This window comes from Theropithecus gelada, chromosome 1 (genome assembly GCF_003255815.1).
Source record: "Theropithecus gelada isolate Dixy chromosome 1, Tgel_1.0, whole genome shotgun sequence".
Classification (NCBI taxonomy): Eukaryota; Metazoa; Chordata; class Mammalia; order Primates; family Cercopithecidae; genus Theropithecus; species Theropithecus gelada.
Genome location: NC_037668.1, coordinates 220,693,989 through 220,716,107, shown reverse-complemented (window position 1 = coordinate 220,716,107; position 22,119 = coordinate 220,693,989). Strand labels below are relative to the sequence as shown.

At 37.8% G+C, this 22,119-nt stretch overlaps 1 protein-coding gene across 1 annotated transcript in view; it reads left to right on the top strand.

The window, feature by feature from the left end:
- Window positions 1-22,119, top strand: part of AHCTF1 (AT-hook containing transcription factor 1) — a 99,375-nt gene that overhangs the window by 37,962 nt on the left and 39,294 nt on the right. Inside the window, exons 13-24 of the mRNA XM_025403705.1 lie at window positions 719-809; window positions 2,224-2,313; window positions 5,110-5,250; window positions 5,971-6,075; window positions 6,967-7,060; window positions 8,839-8,962; window positions 9,123-9,179; window positions 9,988-10,134; window positions 11,642-11,829; window positions 19,650-19,794; window positions 19,871-20,002; window positions 20,848-20,998. Coding sequence (XP_025259490.1) covers window positions 719-809; window positions 2,224-2,313; window positions 5,110-5,250; window positions 5,971-6,075; window positions 6,967-7,060; window positions 8,839-8,962; window positions 9,123-9,179; window positions 9,988-10,134; window positions 11,642-11,829; window positions 19,650-19,794; window positions 19,871-20,002; window positions 20,848-20,998 — 1,465 coding nt within the window. The remainder of the gene's footprint in view (window positions 1-718; window positions 810-2,223; window positions 2,314-5,109; window positions 5,251-5,970; window positions 6,076-6,966; window positions 7,061-8,838; window positions 8,963-9,122; window positions 9,180-9,987; window positions 10,135-11,641; window positions 11,830-19,649; window positions 19,795-19,870; window positions 20,003-20,847; window positions 20,999-22,119) is intronic.

The window sequence follows — 22,119 nt, the reverse complement described above, 5'->3', positions numbered from 1 at the left end:
TTCACCATGTTAGCCAGGATATTTATTACTTCTAAAGAAAGTTCTGTGCCCATTAACAGTCACTTCTCTTCCCTTACCTTCCTGCCTGCCCCATCTTGCCCAGCTTTATGTAACGACTAATCTACTTTCCGTATAGATCAACCTGTTCTAGACATTTCATATAAATGGGTCAAATAATATGTAATCTTTTGTGACTGTCTTCTTTCATTTAACATGTTTTCAAGGTTCATCTGTGTTATAGCAAGTGTCAGTACTTCATCCCCTTTTATATGGCTGTATAATATTCTGTTGTATGAGCATACAAATTATGACCATAATTTCTTTATCTACAATTAATGGGCATTTGGGTTGTTTCCACTTCATGGCTATTAATAGTGGTGCTGGGAACCTTCATGTGAAATTTTTGCTTGGGCGTGTATTTTTGTTTCTTTTTGGTATGTACCTAGGTGTGGAATTGGAGGGTCATGTGGTAAGTCTATGTTTAGCATATTGAGAAGCTGCCAAACTGTTTTGCAAAGTGGCTGTTCCATTTTACATGAACAGTATATGAGAGTTCCAGTTTTAACACATCCTTATCAATGCTTGTTACTGTCTTTTGATTTTAGCCCTTCTCATGGGTCATAATCATTTTTTTAGCCTTAAAATTTTAAAATTCGGAACCAGAACTTGCCTGTGATCTCACACCCTCTTTCTTTCCTTTCTATAATGCATGGTTTAGGAAGAACAGTTAGAAGCTATATTGTCAGCAGCAATTCAGACTAGTTCCCTGGGACTTTTGACTGGTTATATCAAAAGATGGATAACAGAAGGTAAGATTCTGATTTTTAACAGGTAAAATGTTTGGTAATTTTAAAGTTATCAATTCGCTATTTGTTGTATTTTTTTCTTATTTTTATTTTGATATAATGGTAGATCCACATGTAGTTGTTAAGATGCAATAGAGAGATCCTACCCCCTTTAGCACATTTGCCCGCAGTGCTATGATCTGACAAACCTTTAGTATAGTCAGCACAACCAGGATCCCTCACGTTGCCCTGTTATAGCCATACCTACCTTCCTTCTGCCCCATCCTTAACCCCTGGCAAGAATTTTGTCATTTTAAATATGTTCATAAATGGAATTATGCAGTATGTAACCTTTTGGGGTTACCTTTCTTACTCAGCAAAATTCTCTAGGAACTCATCCAAATTGTTGTGTGTATCACTGTTACTTTTCACATGCATACACACACACACCCCAAACACATGGTTCAGAACCATTTCTGAACACATCTGTTCAGAACCATTTGAGAATAGTTTCTTTTCTGAACCATTTGATGATAAGCCATCATGCTTTTTTAGCCCATAAATATTTTGGTATTGCTGCTTCTAAGAATAAGGATATTCATTTACAGAACCACTTTGTGATCATTAAAAAATCAAGAAAATTAAGACTTTTATCAAATCTAGAGACCTTATTGAAATCCCAGTAATGTCCTTTATTTCTTTTTTTTTTTTTTTTTTTTTTTTTGAGACGGAGTCTCGCTCTGTCACCCAGGCTGGAGTGCAGTGGCCGGATCTCAGCTCACTGCAAGCTCCGCCTCCCGGGTTTATGCCATTCTCCGGCCTCAGCCTCCTGAGTAGCTGGGACTACAGGTGCCGCCACCTCGCCCGGCTAGTTTTTTGTATTTTTAGTAGAGACGGGGTTTCACTGTGTTAGCCAGGATGGTCTCGATCTCCTGACCTCGTGATCCGCCCGTCTCGGCCTCCCAAAGTGCTGGGATTACAGGCTTGAGCCACCGCGCCCGGCCCTTTATTTCAATTTAGAGGGGAGAGAGAGTTCAGAATCATGCTTTGTATTTAGTTTTTTGGAAAGAGATCTAGAATACTTTGTAATTGTTTTTATAATTTCCCTTAATCTTGTACATTTTGTCACTTTGTCTTTCAAAAAATTGACTTTTTTTTTTTTTAAAAAAAAGAAATTAGGCCTTATTTTATAGTCTGCATTTAAGTTTGTGCCTGCCATCTCTCCTCATGACTAAGTGACAGGTTTTAATTTTCGGTGGCAGTGCTACCTGACGTGATGTGCTCCGTGGTGTGATGCGCTGAAAGGTCCATTCTGCCTCCGTTCAGTGTTGGTGTTCACTCGGTTAGGGTGCTGTCTGCCGTGTTTTCCCACCAGCAATTTAGAATTCTGTGTGTAATTAATAATCTTTATTTTTTCCCTTTTGTATTTACAAATAAGAACAACCAAATTCTGCTACTAATTTGCGCTTTGTTCTGGAATGGACGTGGAATAAAGTGGTTCTCACAAAAGAGGAATTTGACAGACTATGTAAGTATTAGAAGTCTAGATGTAGGACAGAATTTGATATTAAAATACTAACCTTGGTTTATGTCTTAAGTACATAATTTTTAATCATTTTGAAGTTGTAAACTCTTTTTTTGGTTGTTGTTTGAGACGGAGTCTCGCTCTGTCGCCCAGGCTGGAGTGCAGCAGCATGATCTCGGCTCACTGCAAGCTCCGCCTCCCAGGTTCACGCCATTCTCCTGCCTCAGCCTCCCGAGTAGCTGGGACTACAGGCACCCGCCACCTCGCCTGCTAATTTTTTTGTAATTTTTAGTAGAGATGGGGTTTCACCATGTTAGCCAGGATGGTCTTGATTTCTTAACCTCATGACCCGCCCGTCTCGGCCTCCCAAAGTGCTGGGATTATAGGCATGAGCCACTGCGCCCAGCCTGAAGTTGTAAAGTTGTAAACTCTTAAAATTTGAAGATGTCCCAAAAGAAAATTATTTCTTTTTACATTAAAGTGATAAAAGTAATTTTTTTTTTTTTTTTTTTGAGACATAGTCTCACTTGTTGCCCAGGCAGTAGTATAGTGGTGAGTTCATGGCTCACTGCAGCCTTGACTTTTTGAGCCCAAGTCGTCGTCCTGCCTCAGCCTCCTGAGTAGCTTGGACCACAGGCACATGCTGCCTCACCCAGCTAATTGTTGTATTTTTTGTAGAGACATGGTCTCACTATGTTGCCGAGGCCAGTCTTGAACTCCTGGCCTCAAGCGATCCTCCTGCCTGGGCCTTCCAAAGCATTGGTATTACAAGGCGTGAGCCATCACATCCAGCCAAAAGTAATTTTTGATCAAGATTTTGCAGCAGGTCATTAAACTGGCAACATGCTGATATGCCTACAATAGCAGGTTTTAGGATTATAACTTGTCTTTTTTGGTCTTAGGAGTTTAATTTACTACATATACTGGTGATGGAGTAAGGGGAATGTGCTAGGTAATGCTCAGAAGTTTCTGTACTTGCCTTCTATGTAACATATTGATGGAAGTGATGAAGCTGAGTGGCAGAGGGTAAAAGTGCATCACCGTTGCCCTCCATGGACAGATGTCATTATTGTGGTGGCAAATCCTTTTCCTTCTTGACAGTTTTGTTAGTCTCTTGTTCATTTTGATTGAGTCTTGGGGTATGTCATGACTATTAAAAACCTATCATGTCCAGTTAGGGCAAATACAAGGCTGAAAGTACTAGTAGTTAGAGATACAGCTGCACTGTAAGTGCAAGTAAAATTTAAGTTTATTTAGAGGTAAATGTTTTAGTCATTTCTCTTGTGTCATGATGAGTAAACAGATGGACTTTTGAAATGGTTTGATTATAGATAGCTTTTCACAATGTAAGTTATTCTTAGTAGAGAATTTTTGTACCAATCAAGTTTGTTAGGAAGACATGGAGCTTTCTAGTGTGTTTAGGCTATACTTATGAAACTATTGTCGTGAATTAATTTAAGTATTTCAGTAATCAGTGTGATTGAGGTCTGGAAGAACACTATCAGGTGTTTAGGATCAGAGTAAAAATGTCTTTTTTTTAAAAGAGAAAAATGTTGTTAGACCTCATGTTTTGTAAAAAGAAACTCAATTCATAAATCGTATGACTGCTTTGATTCTTTGAGGATAGCGCAGTGTTTGGGAGTTTAACGTGGTAGTTCAGCTGTTGCTGCTTTGAGCTTTATTACTGGTAGGTTGGGTTTTTTAAAAAATAAAAACCTCTAAGAATAATTAAAATACAAAGCATAGTAAGTGTTTTAAATGTATTAGAGATTAGGTGTGGTGGCTCAGGCCTGTAATCCCAGCACTTTAGGAGGCTAAGATGAGAGGGTTGCTTGAGGCCAGGAGTTCAAGACCAGCCTGAGCAATATAGCAAGACCCCCGTCTCTGCCAAAAAAAAAAAAAATTCTTTTTTTAATTAGCTGGGCATGGTGGCACATGCCTGTAGTCCCAGCTCCTTGGGAGACTGAGCCTGGAGGAACACTTGAGCCCAGGAGTTTGAGAGTGCAGTGAGCTGTGATAATAGTACCATTGCACTCCCACCTAGGTGACAGAGTAAGACCCTATCTCAAAAAAAGTATTAGAAGTAAAGCAAATTAGGTCGGGCACAGTGGCTCATGCCTGTAATCTCAGGACTTTGGGAGACCGAGGCGGGCGGATCACCTGAAGTCCTGAGTTCAAGAGTTCGAGGCCAGCCTGGCCAACATGGTGAAACCTCGTCTCTACTAAAAATACAAAAATTAGCCAGGTGTGGTAGCACATGCCTGTAATCCCAGCTACCCAGGAGCCTGAGGCAGGAGAATTGCTTGAACCTGGGAGGGAGAGGTTGCAGTGAGCCGAGATTGAGATTGCACCACTGTACTCCAGCCTGGGCGACAGAGCGAGACGCTGTCTCAAAAAAAAAAAAAAAAAAAAAAAAAGCAAATTAGTATTTGATTTGATTTAAAGAAGGATTTTAGAATGAAGACAGTTGTTTTCTAGACCAATAACACATTAAATATTAATGTAACTAAATGGGTTATTAAAGTAAATCCCTGTCTTTTGATGTGTATTGGTTGTGAGGATAAGCTCTAGATCTAGATGATTTGAGTTCATATTCTCACTCTTGGCTTTCGCTAGTTTTATATTGAAAGCACTTTTTAGGTTCCTTGGAAATTTTGCCATGTCTAGCTTGTCTTTATAAATCTCATAATGAATAGAATAATTCTTTTGAGTGATAGCAGTTTGAGAAATTTTGCATTGTGATTCTAATTTATTTAGATTTACTGTATGGAAACTTATCTTGTATTTTATTCTTGAAAGGTGTGCCATTATTTGATGGTTCGTGTCATTTCATGGATCCACAAACTATACAGTCTATCCAGCAATGTTATTTGCTTCTTAGCAATCTTAATATAGTCTTGAGCTGTTTTGCATCAGAAGCCCGAGAGATCACTGAGAGAGGTATCCTCTTTGTTTTATCAATTGATTGTTTTATTAAATTTTACTTTTTAGAGAAACGAATACATTTCTCATGTCTTAGATGGATCATTATGTAAAGAGAACATTATTTCTCCGTGCTAGGGTTTTTGTTTGTTTCTTCGTTTCAGTGAAAAGCTACAGAATGTTGTTAGACATGCCATGCCATAAGCCCATGCTTAAATAAGCTTGGGAAATTCTAAAGTTAATGATTATTAAGGTTAGTGTATTTGCAGTAAAGTTTCAAATTAAGTCATATGTATGTTTTTTATTCAAAGAAGTCATTATAATTTTTTTCTGTTTTGCAATTTCAGAACCAAAACAAGTCAATTTCATTTACAGGCCTGTTTTGAACAGTCTATCTTAGTGATACTATACTAGTTTGTAATGTGTAAATTTGAGTTCTAGAATTAGCTAAATGAAAGTGTAGCTGAGGTGGAAGTGTATTTACCTAAAATGTCTATTTTAGGGAGTGACTTACTTATTTTAGCATTTTGGAGATTTGCTTGACATCATTTTGGACCAAAGTAAACTAGATACAAAGGTGAATTAGTTCAAGAGAGATACATATATCTTGAACAAATACATGTATGTAAAATATATATTTACATATATATGTAAATTACCAAGTGATTAAGTTTGAAAACTGTGGAGCATCTTGATTTTTTTTGTGAATAAACAACTGATGTTAACTCTTCTTTACAGGACTGATAGACTTAAGCAATAAGTTTGTGGTTTCCCACCTCATCTGTCAATATGCACAAGTGGTTCTTTGGTTCTCTCATTCTGGGCTTTTACCAGAAGGCATAGGTAAAATATTTGCTTACTCTATAAGTATTAATTAAAACATTCTGAATCTTTATAATTTTGTTATTGTATTCTAATGCTTTGGGTTTCTTTTCTTCCACCTCACTTAATTTTCTCCTTAATTTAATTTATGCTTACCTTCTTTTCTTACATTTTTCCTTACTTTGTATCTTCATCCTGTGCCTGCCACACAGTGCTCATACATGTTTATTGGATTGAATAACATTTAGAAGGAAAACAAATGTGAGAAAACATAGCTCCTGAAAATGAGTTCAGCAGTATTACTAGCTATTATTTATATCCATAGAACTATAGTTTCTATAACTCAGTTTTCCCGTTTCCTGATAATGGTCCTTTTAATATGGTTACTAATATTTCTTCAATTAAATAACCCCTTTTATCTAGTAATTTATGCCAGTACCAAGAATTAGAGAATTCTTGGTATTTGACTTGTGCTATATTTGTTTAGAATATAACTTGTAAAACCTTCGCTTTCTTGCATTTCCAGGAAGCCGTTAGATTTTATTTAGAAGTGCCTCTGCCACTGTACATAATTGTTGATCTTATTTTTTCATAATCCTCTTAAATTTTGATTTGTAGTGAACATGTCTTGCTTTCAAATTATTATTTGTGCCTAAGGAGTAAAGTTATTTAGAACAGTTTCCGGGGTTTTAAGCCACCATCCATGTTGTTAGACTTTCATGACAGATCGTTTTCTCACTTGCGCATCTGTAAATAAAAAGATATGTAGTAATCTTTTATTACTTAAATATAACCACCCTGTGGGTTAACCAGGGGTTGCTGTAAATATTAAATTACAGTAAAATATTAATATGTATTGTTGAGATATTTTGGAAATATTACCAGCTTTTTTTCCAACTCTTAAAAATCTAGATGATTCTGTGCAGTTGTCAAGGTTATGCTACAACTACCCTGTAATTCAGAACTACTACACCAGTCGTCGACAGAAGTTTGAGCGTTTATCAAGGTACTAGTAAACCAGTTTTAGAAATTACGTCTGTAAGAGGGAAGTTTCTCAGAGCAGTGTTCGTCGTGTTACAAAGCGACTGAATGGGTAGAATTCTCAGTAAAGTATCAGAATTTGCTATTACCATTACTAGTGTATTTCTCTCTTTTTTAAAAAAGAGTACACGAATAGCCTACTTAGTTCCTTTGAAATAAAGAAGCAAAGGTAATAGACAAAGAAAGAGTGGTGTTCAGAGTCTTGACCGCACTTCTGGAAAGAGTCGTCTTCCTCAAGCTGCAATGACAAAATTACAAAGCATGTAACATTTAGAGCAATGATTCACAAACGTTGATTCCAGGTTTCTTACACCCAAATCACCTGGGAATCAGTACTTTAAAATCTGTGCCAGCTACGCCGGGCGCGGTGGCTCAAGCCTGTCATCCCAGCACTTTGGGAGGCTGAGACGGGCGGATCACGAGGGCAGGAGATCGAGACCATCCTGGCTAACCCGGTGAAACCCCATCTCTACTAAAAAAAAATACAAAAAACTTGCCGCGCGAGGTGGCGGGCGCCTGTAGTCCCAGCTACTCGGGAGGCTGAGGCAGGAGAATGGCGTAAACCCGGGAGGCGGAGCTTGCAGTGAGCTGAGATCCGGCCACTGCACTCCAGCCTAGGCGACAGAGCGAGACTCCGTCTCCAAAAAAAAAAAAAAAAATCTGTGCCAGCTGTAATTCTGATGCATGGCAATTGTGGGAACCAGTGCTTTAGAATGACCAAGTTAGGAGAGTGAGCATTAGCTTGGAAGATTGATTAGGATATTTTACAGTTCTAGATCTGTTATTTCTTAAGTGTATATCCTTGGTGCTTTGTTATGCTTTCTAATCCTATTTGTTGTATAAGTTATGAAGTCAGTATAAAGCTAAATAAAATAATGTGTGCAGGGCATCTAGTGCAGTGCCTGACTTGTTGGACAACCTCAAAGAGTAGTAAGTGCTGCCGCTATTCACAATTAGAAAAGGAAATAAGGGAAAAAAAGAAGAGAAAAGAAAAGGAAACAGGGACAATATTTGCATGTCACATCATAGGTGCTCAGTAATAGATATTTGAGTAAAGGAATCACTGAGCATAAAAGACTAACCCAAGTGATGAAACAGAAACTTTAACTTTCTGTCTTTGAACTTCAGTATTTTCACTATGCTGGGCTTTATACTCTATGGTAGTTTGCTTAATATGGTGAAAAATAGAATGGTCACTGGCTAGATGGACCACCTGGGGACCTCACCTTGACTGACTGGCTTGCTGATGACTGAGCTGGAGGCAACTTAAGGGCTTATCCGACTAACTCTCCTTGATGTCTGTAGTTCTCATCATGCTAACTAGGGTCCAATTCCCAATTCTCTTCTCTCTCTCTCTGTTTAGAGACAGGGTCTCTGTTGCCCAGGCTGCAGTGCAGTGGCATGTGTATAGCTCACTTTAAACTCCTGGGCTCAAACGATCCACCTTCCGCATCCTCCTGAGTAGCTAAGACTACAGGTGCACACCACCATGCCCAGCTAGTTTTTGTACTTTCTTTAGAAATGGGGTCTTGCTTTGTAACCCAGGCTGGTCTCAAACTCCTGATGTCGAGTGATCCTCCTGCCTTGGCCTCCCAAATCACTGGGATTACAGGCATAAGCCATCATGCCCAGACTCTTCTGTCTTTGATAGTTGGGATTGTTATTTTTAATATTTTGGTGCTGGTTGCTTTGATATTAATTAACAGTGATATTAAATAAGTCTTAACTTTTCCCTGATTGCAGAGGGAAGTGGAACCCCGATTGCTTGATGATTGATGGACTGGTTTCTCAATTAGGAGAGCGAATTGAGAAGTTGTGGAAACGAGATGAAGGAGGCACAGGAAAATATCCTCCTGCTAGTCTACATGTAGGTTTGCAGTAATGTGCTATCACTTAGAGTCTACAAAGCTGGGGAGGGAGGAGACATGCTTAGCTGCGTGTCTGGCACAGACTTGGGAAAACAAGAAGTATGAATGAATGAATGACCTTATAAGAGCCACTGAAGGTTTTATCTCTTTGTTTTATAGGCAGTACTTGATATGTACCTATTAGACGGCGTTACTGAAGCAGCCAAACATTCTATCGTATCCTTTTAAGTTTTATCCAGTGTTTATGTATTATTAAAATTATAAAATTTCAAGAGTAGTAGAAACCTGACATATCTAATGTGATCTCAATTGCAAGGTTGAATTTTGGTTTTGTTTTTTTAAGGAGGTGTTAAGCCAGGATCTGTTGTTTGGGCTCAGATGGCCTATGATTAACCTAAAACTATATGCACAATGTTTTATATTTGTGGTACTTGGGCTTTTATCAGATACTTAAATGTGTCCAAGACACTCAAAAAGTTAACAACAGTTGCTCTAAAATACTACTACCAAGTGGTCTCTCTCAGTGGCGTTAACCTCTGTGCTGGAAATGAATACATTATAAGTTAGTGTGATATTACCTTAGGTGTTATTTGAGTCCTGTAGTCTTTGTGATAATATTTTTGTGCTAATGTTAATTACTTAGTCTAAAAATGTGTAATTCCATTTATAATTTATAAGCTAGATGATGTCTGATTAAGCTGCCGTCTTTTGCTGGATCACTAGAAATTTGCATATATCTTTGTTTCTTATTTACTGAGCTACTGACTTCATAAAAATTCACTTTATCTCCTTTGTGGTGCTGGTAATAAAATACTGAGAATGAATGGAGTTGGTGTGGGACCAGTTTTACCTGCATTTACTAAAACTATCCTCTCATTGCTGACTCTCCATGACGGCTTTTAAACACTAAAAACGGGCCTTTCAGGTCTCTTTTAATGCTACATTTTGTTGCTACGTATTGTAAATATATATGTAGGAGGTTTTTGTTGTTGTATTTTATTGTCCTTAATCTGCTTTTTCAAAGACCATTTATTTGCTACTTGATATTATGTATTCCTTTCCCAACAAAACGGACACTCCCATTGAATCTTTCCCAACTGTATTTGCCATTTCTTGGGGCCAAGTTAAACTTATTCAGGGTCTTTGGTTGATAGATCATAATGACTTTGAGGTAAGTCTATTCACTTACAGCTTAAACTTCCATGAATTACTAGAATTTTAGAAAATACACATAATTTAAATTGATATTAAAAGATATGATACAGTCTACTTCTAAAAATAGTTGAGGAAGGACTCAGTTTAATCAGTACCTTTACCAAGCACTATTTTAGAAGGCAAGAATATAAATGTAACAATTCAGAACCCAAGATTTCTTACCGTTTAAAGAAGGACACTACTAAGTAATTATGATAGTGATTGTTATGTTAGAGATATGTTTGGGGTGTTGGGGGAACCATGGAAGGCAAGATTTGGCCTTGATGTATGAAATTGGTGATGGGACGATCTTATAAATTAGTGTGATACAGTCTCAGAGGTGTCAGGTTTTTGATAAGGCTTTTATTCTTTAAAATACAGTTATCACTCAGTATCTGGGCGGAATTGGTTTCAGGATCCAGAAACATACCAAAATTCACAGAGACTCGTGTCTCTTATATAAAATGGCATAGTATTTGCATATACCTTATGCACATCCTCTTGTATACCATCGGCCCTCTGTGTCCATGGATTCCACATCCGTGGCTTCAAGCCACAGATCAGAAATACTCGGGAAAAAACTGGGTCTGTGCTGAATATGTACAGACATTTTTCTTGTCACTATTTCCTGGACATTACACTATAACAGTTATTTACGTGGTATTTACATTTCATTGGGTATTTTAAATCATCTCTAGATCACTTATAGTATCTAATACAATGTAAATGCTGTGTGAATAGTTTATTCTGTATTGTTTTTATTTGTATTATGTTTTATCGTTGTACTGTTATTTTTTATTCTTATTTATTTATTTTGAGATGGAGTCTCGCTCTGTCACCCAGGCTGAAGTGCAGTGGCGTGATCTTGGCTCACTGCAGCCTGTACCTCCCGGGTTCAAGCGATTCTCCTGCCTCAGCCTCCCAAGTAGCTGGGATTACAGGTACACACCACCCTGCCTGGCTAATTTTTACATTTTTAGTAGAGATAAGGTTTCACCATGTTGACCAGGCTGGTCTTGAACTCCTGACCTCAGCTGATCTGCTCACCTCAGCCTCCCACAGTGCTGGGAGTATAAGCATGCGCCACTGCACTTTTTAATTTTTTTTTTAACTTACTTTTGTTTGTTTTAGAGACTGAGTTTTGCCATGTTGCCCAGGCTGGTTTTGAACTCCCGAGCTGAAGCAGTCCGCTTGTCTCAGCCTCCCTCCCAAAGTGTGGAGATTGCAGGCATGAGCCACCGCGCCCAGCCTTAGTTTTGCAAATGTTTTCTGTCTGCACTTGGTTCCGTCTACAGATATGGATCCTGTAGATACTGAGAGGCAACTCTATATACCACAGATTAAAGTAGATTTTTTCAGCTTATATTTGAACGGTCTTACCTTGATTTTTGTGGTTTTTAAGTGTTTTTTAGTGTTAGGTTTAGCTGCTTTGTCTAAATGTATAGGAATATGTTTATATTTAACACTTTTCATGTTATTTCCAGAGTGGTTTGGATCTTTTGTTTCATCCAGCTACTGCGAAACCTTTGTCATGGCAACATTCAAAGATTATTCAGGCATTCATGAGTCAAGGCGAGCATAGACAAGCCCTCAGATATATTCAGACAATGAAGCCGACAGTGTCCAGTGGTAGCGATGTTATCCTTCACCTCACTGTTTTGCTTTTTAATAGGTAAGTACATCTTTTGAAAGTATAAACTCCTTATCATATCTGTTAATAAAATGGAATTGATGAAATAGATAATGGCAATACACAGTTGGCCCTTAAGTCAGTAAAGTCAGTCCTTTGTATTAGTGGGTTCTGCATCGATGCAGATTGAAAATACAGTATTCATGGGGTGTAAAACCTGCATATGTGGAAGGTCAGCTTTTCATATACATGGGCTCTGCAGGACCAACTTTGAAACTTGAGTATGGGTAGATTTTGGTATCCTTGGGGATCCTGGAACCAGTCACCCCACGGATACTGTATAATATTTTACTTTGTTGCATTACTTATTGGTCTTTCAGTGTTAAGGAAAACATACAACACCTTTTATCTAGAATAAGATAAGTACCTTGAATAAAAGGAAAGGGTGCCAAATTGAGATTTACAGTTATATTTGTTGCTAATTGACAACATTGACAGTTGTCCTGCCTGGACAGCTGAGGGTTTAGTATGCTGAAAAGGAGTCAGGAATAGAGAGGAAGAATGAAGTGATACAGAGTTGCAGATTGAGAATTTGTATTCAGTAATGGTACGCTGATATTTTTGTTAATATTAGTTGTTTGAGTATTGGAATTCTTTGTATTTGAATTTTGTCATTGCATTTGCCCTATTGCATCCTCATAGAAAGAAAATCTTAATTTAAGGAAGTGTCTGATTTCACGTCTTAATACTTCAACCAGATTTGAGCAAGTGATATCTTTGTTTCTTCTTTTTGCAGATTTTAATGTTCTCTAATCAGTGTATTTGCCATTTACATAATAATGATTATTACAGTCTCACCTACATAGTAACTGAGAAAGCTAAATGGCATGATTGGAAGTACAGTGGTGTGGTTATTGGGTTTTCTTATGAACTAAGCTGGAGACATTGCTTGGAGCTGAAATTCTTACTGGGCTTACTTTATACCACTTTTATTGGTTTTATTCAACCCTATTGATCGTTTTTATATTTTTAGAAATTACTTTACCTCACTGTGTTATATATGAACCAATTATCAATTCTGCGTCAGCACTCTGAAGGTTACATTTTCTTGGTTCTCTTTGGTTAAATAGCATGTACGTCTAAGGATAAGAGGGTAAGATCTACAAATTTCAGGCAGAAGAAAAGTTTTGAAGTTTAATAATGGATTGATTAGACATAGAACCTTAACAGTAATGAATTAGCAAGTACTTGTTGAAATAATCTGGCTTGGCAAAAATGTTTAGATAGCTTAATAAATCTAGAATCAATACTGAAATTTTTTCTGAGATCAAAATTGTAGTTTCAAGAAGATTTACTGTAAGAACAATAATTTAAAGAAGCTAAATGTGATAACTTGAATAAATGGGTTAAGCATTATAGTACTGGGTTGGAAACCAGCATATAAATTTTTTTCATTTGCATATACCTCTCACTCTTTAGTGATGTTAAAGTGTTGATACTTATCACTAATACTTACATCAGAAGGGCAGGTGTTGGAACTTTGGAAGAAACATGTTTGGAAGTTTGCTGATTTTTTTCCTTCTTTTGATTCCAGGTGTCCTTTTTTAATTCATCCAGAGCATGTTTCTCTGATTTGCTGGGTTCTCATTTCCTTTACCTTTGCCATATAGTAAACAAACACTAATAAATAGTTTAATTTCTAAACCTTATTTCTCTTAAGTTGGAAAAAGTCTCAGTTATCGATTCCCCAGAAAACTAGTGCATTAAGGCTCCTATACATTAAATACAGAAATAAAAACAACCACTCAAAATTCTATTTGTGAGATAGCTTGTATTCAGATTTAAGAAATGTTTAAAAATAATTACTAGTCCTGTAAATAGAGAATGACGTGAGTGTTGCTAAAAAGTCAGAGAACGCTGTTGAAAGTGCAGGTGATAGTTTTTATTGAAGCACCTTAGGAGAAAGCTGCTTAAATGTTTGAACTGATAATTTTGCAAAAGGCAGCCGTGTTTATTGCTCAGGAGATTATATAACAGCATACTTTACACTTCACTTTTATCAGAGAGAAGCAAATAAGAAAACAAGCTGATTTACAAGGACTTATTCAAGAAAACAAAGTTTCTGAGTATCTCCCGCGGTCATACATAATCACCTAATTTGTTCAAGTACCTACAACTCTAGTCCAGCAGTGTTTAATCAGTATGTCCTTGAACCATGGATAGAGGTTACGTTTGGGAAATTTGAACTAAAAGTCAGAGAAGTTAGGCTGCATCATGGTCTAACACTCAAATGATTTGATTGCATAAAGACAGTTGAAATGGCTGAAAAAGTTTTAATATTTAAACCATCAAACACTAACACACTCCCCACACTCACCGTCCGAACGGTACACCCTCACTTCTGACCTGAGGAGGTTGTACCCTGTTTTGAACTATTTGTTTATGTTAGTGATATTGTTTATTAATTTGCACCCTTACAAATAATGTTATTGAAACAGCCACTTATTGTAGCAAAGATGTTAAGAGCAAAATCTTTGGACTCAAATAGATTTGGATTTAAATCTAAACTATGCCACTTTCTGAAATAGGATCAAAAGCAGTTTAGTTATCCTCTCTGATTCTGAGTTTCCTCATTAAGAGCATCTTTGCATTTCTCTAAAACTTCATGCTGGTAGCTTTTCAGTTTTATGAGCTGTGTGTACAGACATACCATCACAACTGTGGCGTGGCTGTTTTACGTGCAAATTAACCATGATGCACTGTACAGTGACAGACTGATAAATAAAGACTATAGATAATTTAGCTACTAACACTGATTATTCAGTCTTAGGATTATAAATGTACAAGAAAGCTGAAAAATCCTTTTGTATAGGCATAATTTTTTTTCTATGTTATGTGGGTTTATTTTGCTGTACTTTTAACTCAGGTTGGGTGATTGTTTCATTTTCAGCTTTTTTTTTTTTGGTAATACAAAAATATAAATCGAATGTCCTACATAGCACCTTAGCAGCATCCCACCATTTTAATAGATGATTCTGTTCTAAATATTTTTAAATTTTCATTATGGTTATTTATTTTCCCTATGATTTAGAAGTTTTAATTTACAAATAATGAGTTTTAAAAATTGTGTTGTTGGCTAATTGTATTGTAATCATATGATGTGATCCATGTGGTACCTGACCTGTAAAATTTTGCTAAGACTTGCTCTGTTTAAAAGTAATAATAATAAAGGCCAGGCACAGTGGCTCATGCCTGTAATCCCGGCACGTTGGGAGGCTGAAATAGGAGGATCACTTGAGCCCAGGAGTTCAGGACCAGGCTGGGCGACATAGGGAGACCCTGCTGCTTCTCCTTTTTTTTTTTTTTTTTGAGACAGTCTTGCTCTATTGCCCAGGCTGGGGTGCAGTGACACGATCTTGGCTCACTGCAACCTCTGCCTCCCAGATTCAAGTGATTCTCCTGCCTCAGCCTCCCAAGTAGCTGGGATTATAGGCGCCCACCACCACGCCCAGCTAATTTTTGTATTTTTAGTAGAGACAGGGTTTCACCATGTTGGTCAGGCTGGTCTCCAACTCCTGACCTCAGGTGATCCGCCTGCCTCAGCCTCTCAAAGTGCTGGGATTACAGGTGTGAACCTCCTTGCCCAGCCAACCCTGCTTCTATTTAAAAAAAATTTTTTTGGTAAGACTTGATTTACCCAATGATAAGTATTCAATGTATTCTCCATTTAATAGGTGAAATGTCAAATATATTTGTCCCCATGATCAAGTTTGTTCGTTGCATGGTTTTAATCTTTCTGGGTCCTTAATAATTTTTTTTCCTGGTCTGTTCTGTGCGTTACTGAGTACGCGAAGTTGCTGACACTAATGGTGGATGTCTCAGCTCCTCACAGTATTGCCAGCTTTTTGTATTTTGAATATTAGGTACATAAGAGTTTTAGTTTGTTCTTTTTAAAAATGACTTTTAAAATTATTATATGGTAACCTTCTTTATCATGAATAATTGTTAATGTAGACACACAATCTTTTTTATTTATATCCTGTATGTGTCTTTCCCCAGTCTTTTTACTTTACTCTAGTCACGAGAAATCAGTGCTTGGTTGTTTACCTCTCTTGAATGTCTTTTTGTATTGTGGTCTCCACCGTGCATTTTATAATGCATGTTTATATTTCGTTTAGCACGTTTAGAGAGTTTGCCACAGGATGAGTTTTCAGTCTATCTTTGCTGTATTGCTGAGAACCCCCATGCATTCCTTATTAAAATGACTTCTATATCTTTTACTGCCAACATGCTAGCCTAGCCTTTCATAAATTAATTTTCTTACTCTTCTTCCTAGCATCATTATTGTCTTCTGTAGGAAGAAAGAGAATAGTGAGGATTTGGAGACTTTGTTTTAAAACATTTGCTAAGTGTTGGCAATGAATTTCTTGAAGTTGAAAGTGTTTTTCTGCTATGGGGGAAACTGGGAAAGAACATAATCGTTTGTCATTTGTTGTTAAAAATACTCTGTATACGATTATTAAATATTTGGTAAATCATAAAGGAAGTTTCTTATTCCTGCTAGTATGTCTGAGCAACTGGGAGTAGATATCACAGTTTAAAGTGGAAATTTTTTTTTTTGAGTTGGAGTCTCGCTGTGTCCACCAGGCTGGATGGAGTGCAATGGCGCGATCTAGGCTCACTGTAACCTCCACCTCCTGTATTCAAGTGATTCTCCTGCCTCAGGCTCCTGAATAGCTGGGATTACAGGCATTGCCACCATGCCTGGCTAATTTTTGTATTTTTAGTAGAGACGGGGTTTCACCATGTTGGTCAGGCTGGCCTCGAACTCCTGACCTTATGATACGCCCACCACGGCCTCCCAAAGTGCTGAGATTACAGGCGTGAGCCACCATGCCCGGCTTAAAGTGGAAAATTTTAAAAATATATAATGCCTATGGGCTGGGGGAGAGACATATTATTTATTTTTGATGATAAGCTATTTACATGCTTCAGTGTTTTAAGAGGTAAGAACGATGACATAGTGAATTCCCAACTGCCTGTTTGCTCTTAGTACCCAGTACTGTGAATAACTTCTAGTGTATTCTTCCTAAGATCTTCTAAACAAATGTTAACAAATGCCTATATGTTGTCTCCCACTAAACCCTTTTAACAAATAAAAACAGCACACTGTATACCCTTCTGACTGTACACCCTTGTGCAATATACTTTTTTTCACTTTAGTTTGGTGCTAATTTTATAATTACATAAAGGATTTGCTTTTTAACTGTTGCATAGTAGTTCATTATTTGGATGGCTGTACCTTTATTTTTTAAATTAGTTCTCCCTTTTTTTTGGCGGGGTTGGGGGAAAAGAGTCTCACTTGTCACCCAGGCTGGAGTGTAGTGGAGCGGTTTCGGCTCACTGCAACCTCCGCCTCCCGGGTTCAAGCCGATTCTCCTGCCTCAGCCTCCCGAGTAGCTGGCATTACAGGCATGCGCCATCATGCCTGACTAATGTTTGTATTTTTAGTAGTGACAGGGTTTCGCCATGTTGGCCAGGCTGGTCTCGAACTCCTGACCTCAGGTGATCAATCCACCTATCTCGGTCTCCCAAAGTGCTGAGATTACAGTCTTGAGCTGCCACACCTTGCCCTAATTATTAATAGTTCTCTGTAATGAACATTTAGGTTGTTTCAACCTTTAGCCATTTTAAACAATGCTATGATGAATAACCACACATATTGCACATGTGCCAATTTATAGAATAAAATCCTAAGGTGAAAGGATGTTTGCCCTCGTAATTTTGGTAGTTTAATTTTGACAAGTAGGGCAAATTGCCCTCCATCAAGGTTATGCCAACTTAATCCTCCTCTCAATTACCATGTGCTATGTCTTTTATCAACACAGTGTACCAGGTATTTTTTGTCTCTTCATCTCATAGGTAAAAATGGTAGTTTTAGTATGTTTGGTCTCACTATAATAATAAAAGTATCTGTTTTTAAAAGAGCTATTTCTTTTTTGACCTGCCCATTAAAATCTTTGGCTTTTTTTCCTGTGTTGTTGGGATTTATCTTACTGATTTATAGCCGCTTTGTATACATTAGAGAAATCAACCTTGTTGTGAAATTTAATAATGAAATGTTCATTTTATTCTCTGTTTTTCTTTGTTCAAAAATGTTCTGCTTTTAAGGTTTCTAGATTTTGGTTTAGGGAAAAATGACCATATTTCTGTGCACATGGACACACAGATGAACACTCTTCTACACTCAAGTTATAATGATTCCACTGTCTAGTAAGAGAAGTACGAGGCAATTTCGGATGTAAATTTTTAGGGAATACCTCTACACATTGTGCTTCTTGACTGTTGGCCTGTATAAGCCCTGTGGAATATATGAAAATATTCTAGTCCCAGAACAACAAAATTAGCAGATGGCCCTGATCTGCCAAGAGTGGTACCGTTTGCTTCCCCGAGTAACTGTGTTCACAGACAGTCTGGGGCGGTGCAGGCTTGCCATTTTTATTCTGCCTTGGAAGTCGTCAGCCTCTCCAAAAATTTTAACTGCCAGAGTGATCACTACCATTCTTAGTGTATATCTTCAGAACTTTTTCTTTTCTATTTAAATAAGTATGTAAACAGAAGTTTTATTGGTTAATTTTTTAAATTATCATTTTCATACTGTTTTTAACTTGCTTTTTAAAAAACTAATGATTTTCCAAGTTAATACATATTTTCCTCATATAGGGCTACATCATAATTCATTGTTTCACCATATATTCTTTTTTTTCTTCTTCTTCAAAAAGAGAATCTTGCTCTGTCTGCCAGGCTGGAGTGCAGTGGCATGATCATAGCTCACTCCAGCCATGACCTCCTAGGATCAAGCAATCCTCCCACCTCAGCCTCCTGAATAGCTGGGACGACAGGCACACACCACCACGCTGGGCCAATTTTTGTATTTTTTGTAGTTAGGGTCTCATCACATTGCCCAGGCTGGTCTTGAACTCCTAGGCTCAAGTGATCTGCCCGCCCTGGCCTCCCAAAGTGTTGGGATTACAGGCATGAGCCACTATGCCTGGCCCTCACTATATATTCTTATACTTAATCTTTATGCAATTTTTGCTGGTGTTTCTGTAGACTGTATTCTTCGCATTGGGATCATTGGGTCCTGACCTATATCTAATTATAATTTTTATAGATATGCTCAAGTGAACCTTCAAGACAATGCTGTTGGTGGGGTATGAGTTGAACACTGGCATTTAAACAAATAAATAATAATAAAAAAACCTCCCACCTGATTCTGGGAGACTTCTGTGTAAGAAACACTCCTTCATTTAAATGATCTTATTGCCCACCAAAGGACGTGTCAGCACCTCTGCATGGTATCTGAGACTGCCAAATTTAACCCAAGTTCTCCAATCTAATCTTGCTGCAAATCAACCAAAAAACATCTACTGCTAAGCTCTGCTCTCCCTTCCCCATGAACACAGTGTGCTTGATTCCACGTGTAGGTCTCTGTCTTTCCCACACTTTCCACTGAGTGTCACTGCCTTAAAAGCCTGACGTTCCTCTGTCACACCACACCAATCATTCAGCTCTATCCAGGCCACATTAGTTTTTTGTCTTCTTTGAAGCTTTGTGTACTTTGCATTTTTATTATTTTTTGTCTAAAAAGCAGCACAAAATTCTTTAAACATGTCATTTTACTGACATTATTAGCAAGATTCTTTATGCAATACTTAGTATTCAACAAATTTTTTAAAGTACTTTTAAATTATTTGTAAAGATATTTTACAAAGTATCTTTGAGATTCTACGTTTAGATTTCTTGTTTTGTACATTTAAATAAATTTTTCTAAAACTAAACTTTGATAAATACGCTTTCAGATGCATGGTTGAAGCCTGGAGTTTTTTGCGGCAACATTGCAATAGGTTGAATATAGAGGAGTTACTAAAGCACATGTATGAAGTCTGTCAGGAAATGGGCTTAATGGAAGATTTACTGAAGCTGCCGTTTACCGACACTGAGCAGGTAATTACTTACCCGTGTAAACTTGTCAGAAATTCAAGGTAAATTGGTAGTTGACAGTCTATTTTGTTCTTTTTAGGAATGTTTAGTGAATTTTTTGCAGTCCAGTGCCAGTGTTCAGAATCATGAATTCCTTTTAGTGCACCATTTGCAGCGTGCCAATTATGTGCCTGCCTTGAAGCTGAACCAAACTCTGAAGATTAATGTTATGGTATGATTCAAGTTGTCTTATTATGGGGGATAAGAGAATAAGGAAAACTGGAGACTTTTTTGGTTTGTTATATAAGAGATTACAGTTTGGTAACCACTGTGCCTAGCATTACTTTGAATCCTCAGTTATCTCTGTAACAGAATTGGGAACACGGTATTACTACCTGATTCTTTTATGTATGCCATTTGTGTTCTGATGTCTGCCTACAATAATGCCATTTCAGTCAGGGAAAACAAGAGGAAGATGTAGAGGCCAGCAGTAGGAGTTACATAGTACAAAGATCATTGTGTGGTAGAGGAGGACGTAGAGGCCAGCAGTAGGAGTTACATAGTACAAAGATCATTGTGTGGTAGAGGAGGACGTAGAGGCCAGCAGTAAGGGTCATATAGTACAAGATCATTGGACTTCGAGGGTCAGACTAATTCTTCATTCACTCTGTGTGCTTGGGACACACTCTCAGTCTTGGTTTTATCAACTATAAAATGATAACGTCTCCTTGTGAGGTGGTTTTGAGGATGCACAGAGATGTGTGTAAAGTAGAATGTTGCCTGACACGTATGGAGGCTTAATAACCATTGTTTTTATTAGTTGTGAAGAACAAAGGCTTGGTAGCAGAGATTTGGAATTTATTGATGGGTAAGGATTGATAAAACAATTAGATATGTGGATGAAGTTCTTGGTTTGGAAAAATGGATATGTAGGTAGGAGGAAGATATTTTTGGATATTCGTAGTTTTATTTTAAATGGTAGAATTTTATTTATTAAATATATTTTATTTTAAATATAGAATTATAGCACCTGACATTTTGAAGGTTAAATTTCTTATCAATTTTGATATTTAATAGAATGATCGTGATCCTCGTTTGCGGGAGAGATCACTGGCTCGAAATTCTATATTAGACCAGTATGGAAAAATCCTTCCTAGAGTCCATCGAAAATTAGCTGTTGAACGAGCTAAGCCTTATCATCTGTCAACATCATCAGTTTTTCGATTAGGTAAGAATTTCATTGAAGAATATCATAATCTATTGGATCAAAAACGATACTGAATAATTACTTTTCTGAAACCACCTTAAATTTAGCTACTTTCGCTAACACTTACAGGCATGCCTTGGAGATATTGCTGGTTTGGTTCCAGATCACTACAATAAAGTGACTATCACGATAAAGCTAGTCTTCTCAATTTTTGGTTTCCCGTTGCATAATGTTTACACTATACTTTTAAGTGTGCGGTAGCATTATTCTTAAAACCAGTGTGCATACCTTAATTTTGAAATGCAATATTGCTAAAAAATGCTAACGATCATCTGAGCCTTCTGTGAGGTGTAATCCTTTTGCCAATAGAGGATCTTGTCTCAGTGTTGATGGCTGCTGACTGATCAGCATGGTGATTACTGAAGGTTGAGGTGGCTGTGACAGTTTCTTATGACGACACAGTGAAGTTTGCCATGTCAGTTTACTCTTCCTTTCACTAGAGTTTCTCGGTAGCATGTGATACTGTTTGATAGCATTTTAGCCATAGAACTTTCAGAATGAGTCAGTCCTCTCAAACCCTGCCTCTGCCCTGTCATCTTAAGTTTATGTAATATTCTAAATGCCTGTTGAGTAACAAACTACTCTATAAGAAGGCAGGTTTTGGTCAATCAGACTTTTTATTATTTGGCTTCTAAGTAACGAGGACAACACCGGGAGGATTCTCCAAAGCAGTGTCCAGCTGAGGGAGAGTGACAGGAGGGTTTTCTGGAGAGGGGAGAGGTTGTGTCGTATGTGAAGGAGTGGTCCCGGTTGTGTAGACTTAGTTATTGTGTCAGTATATAGGTCTCTGTCATGGTAAGGAAGCTGTAGCACCTCCTGGGCTGGAGACTTCAGTATGGTGGTAAAGAAAGTTCATTCTGGGCCGGGCGCGGTGGCTCAAGCCTGTAATCCCAGCACTTTGGGAGGCCGAGGCGGGTGGATCACGAGGTCAGGAGATCGAGACCATCCTGGCTAACATGGTGAAACCCCGTCTCTACTAAAAATACAAAAAACTAGCCGGGCGTGGTGGCGGGCGCCTGTAGTACTTGGGAGGCTGAGGCCGGAGAATGGCGTGAACCCGGGAGGCGGAGCTTGCAGTGAGC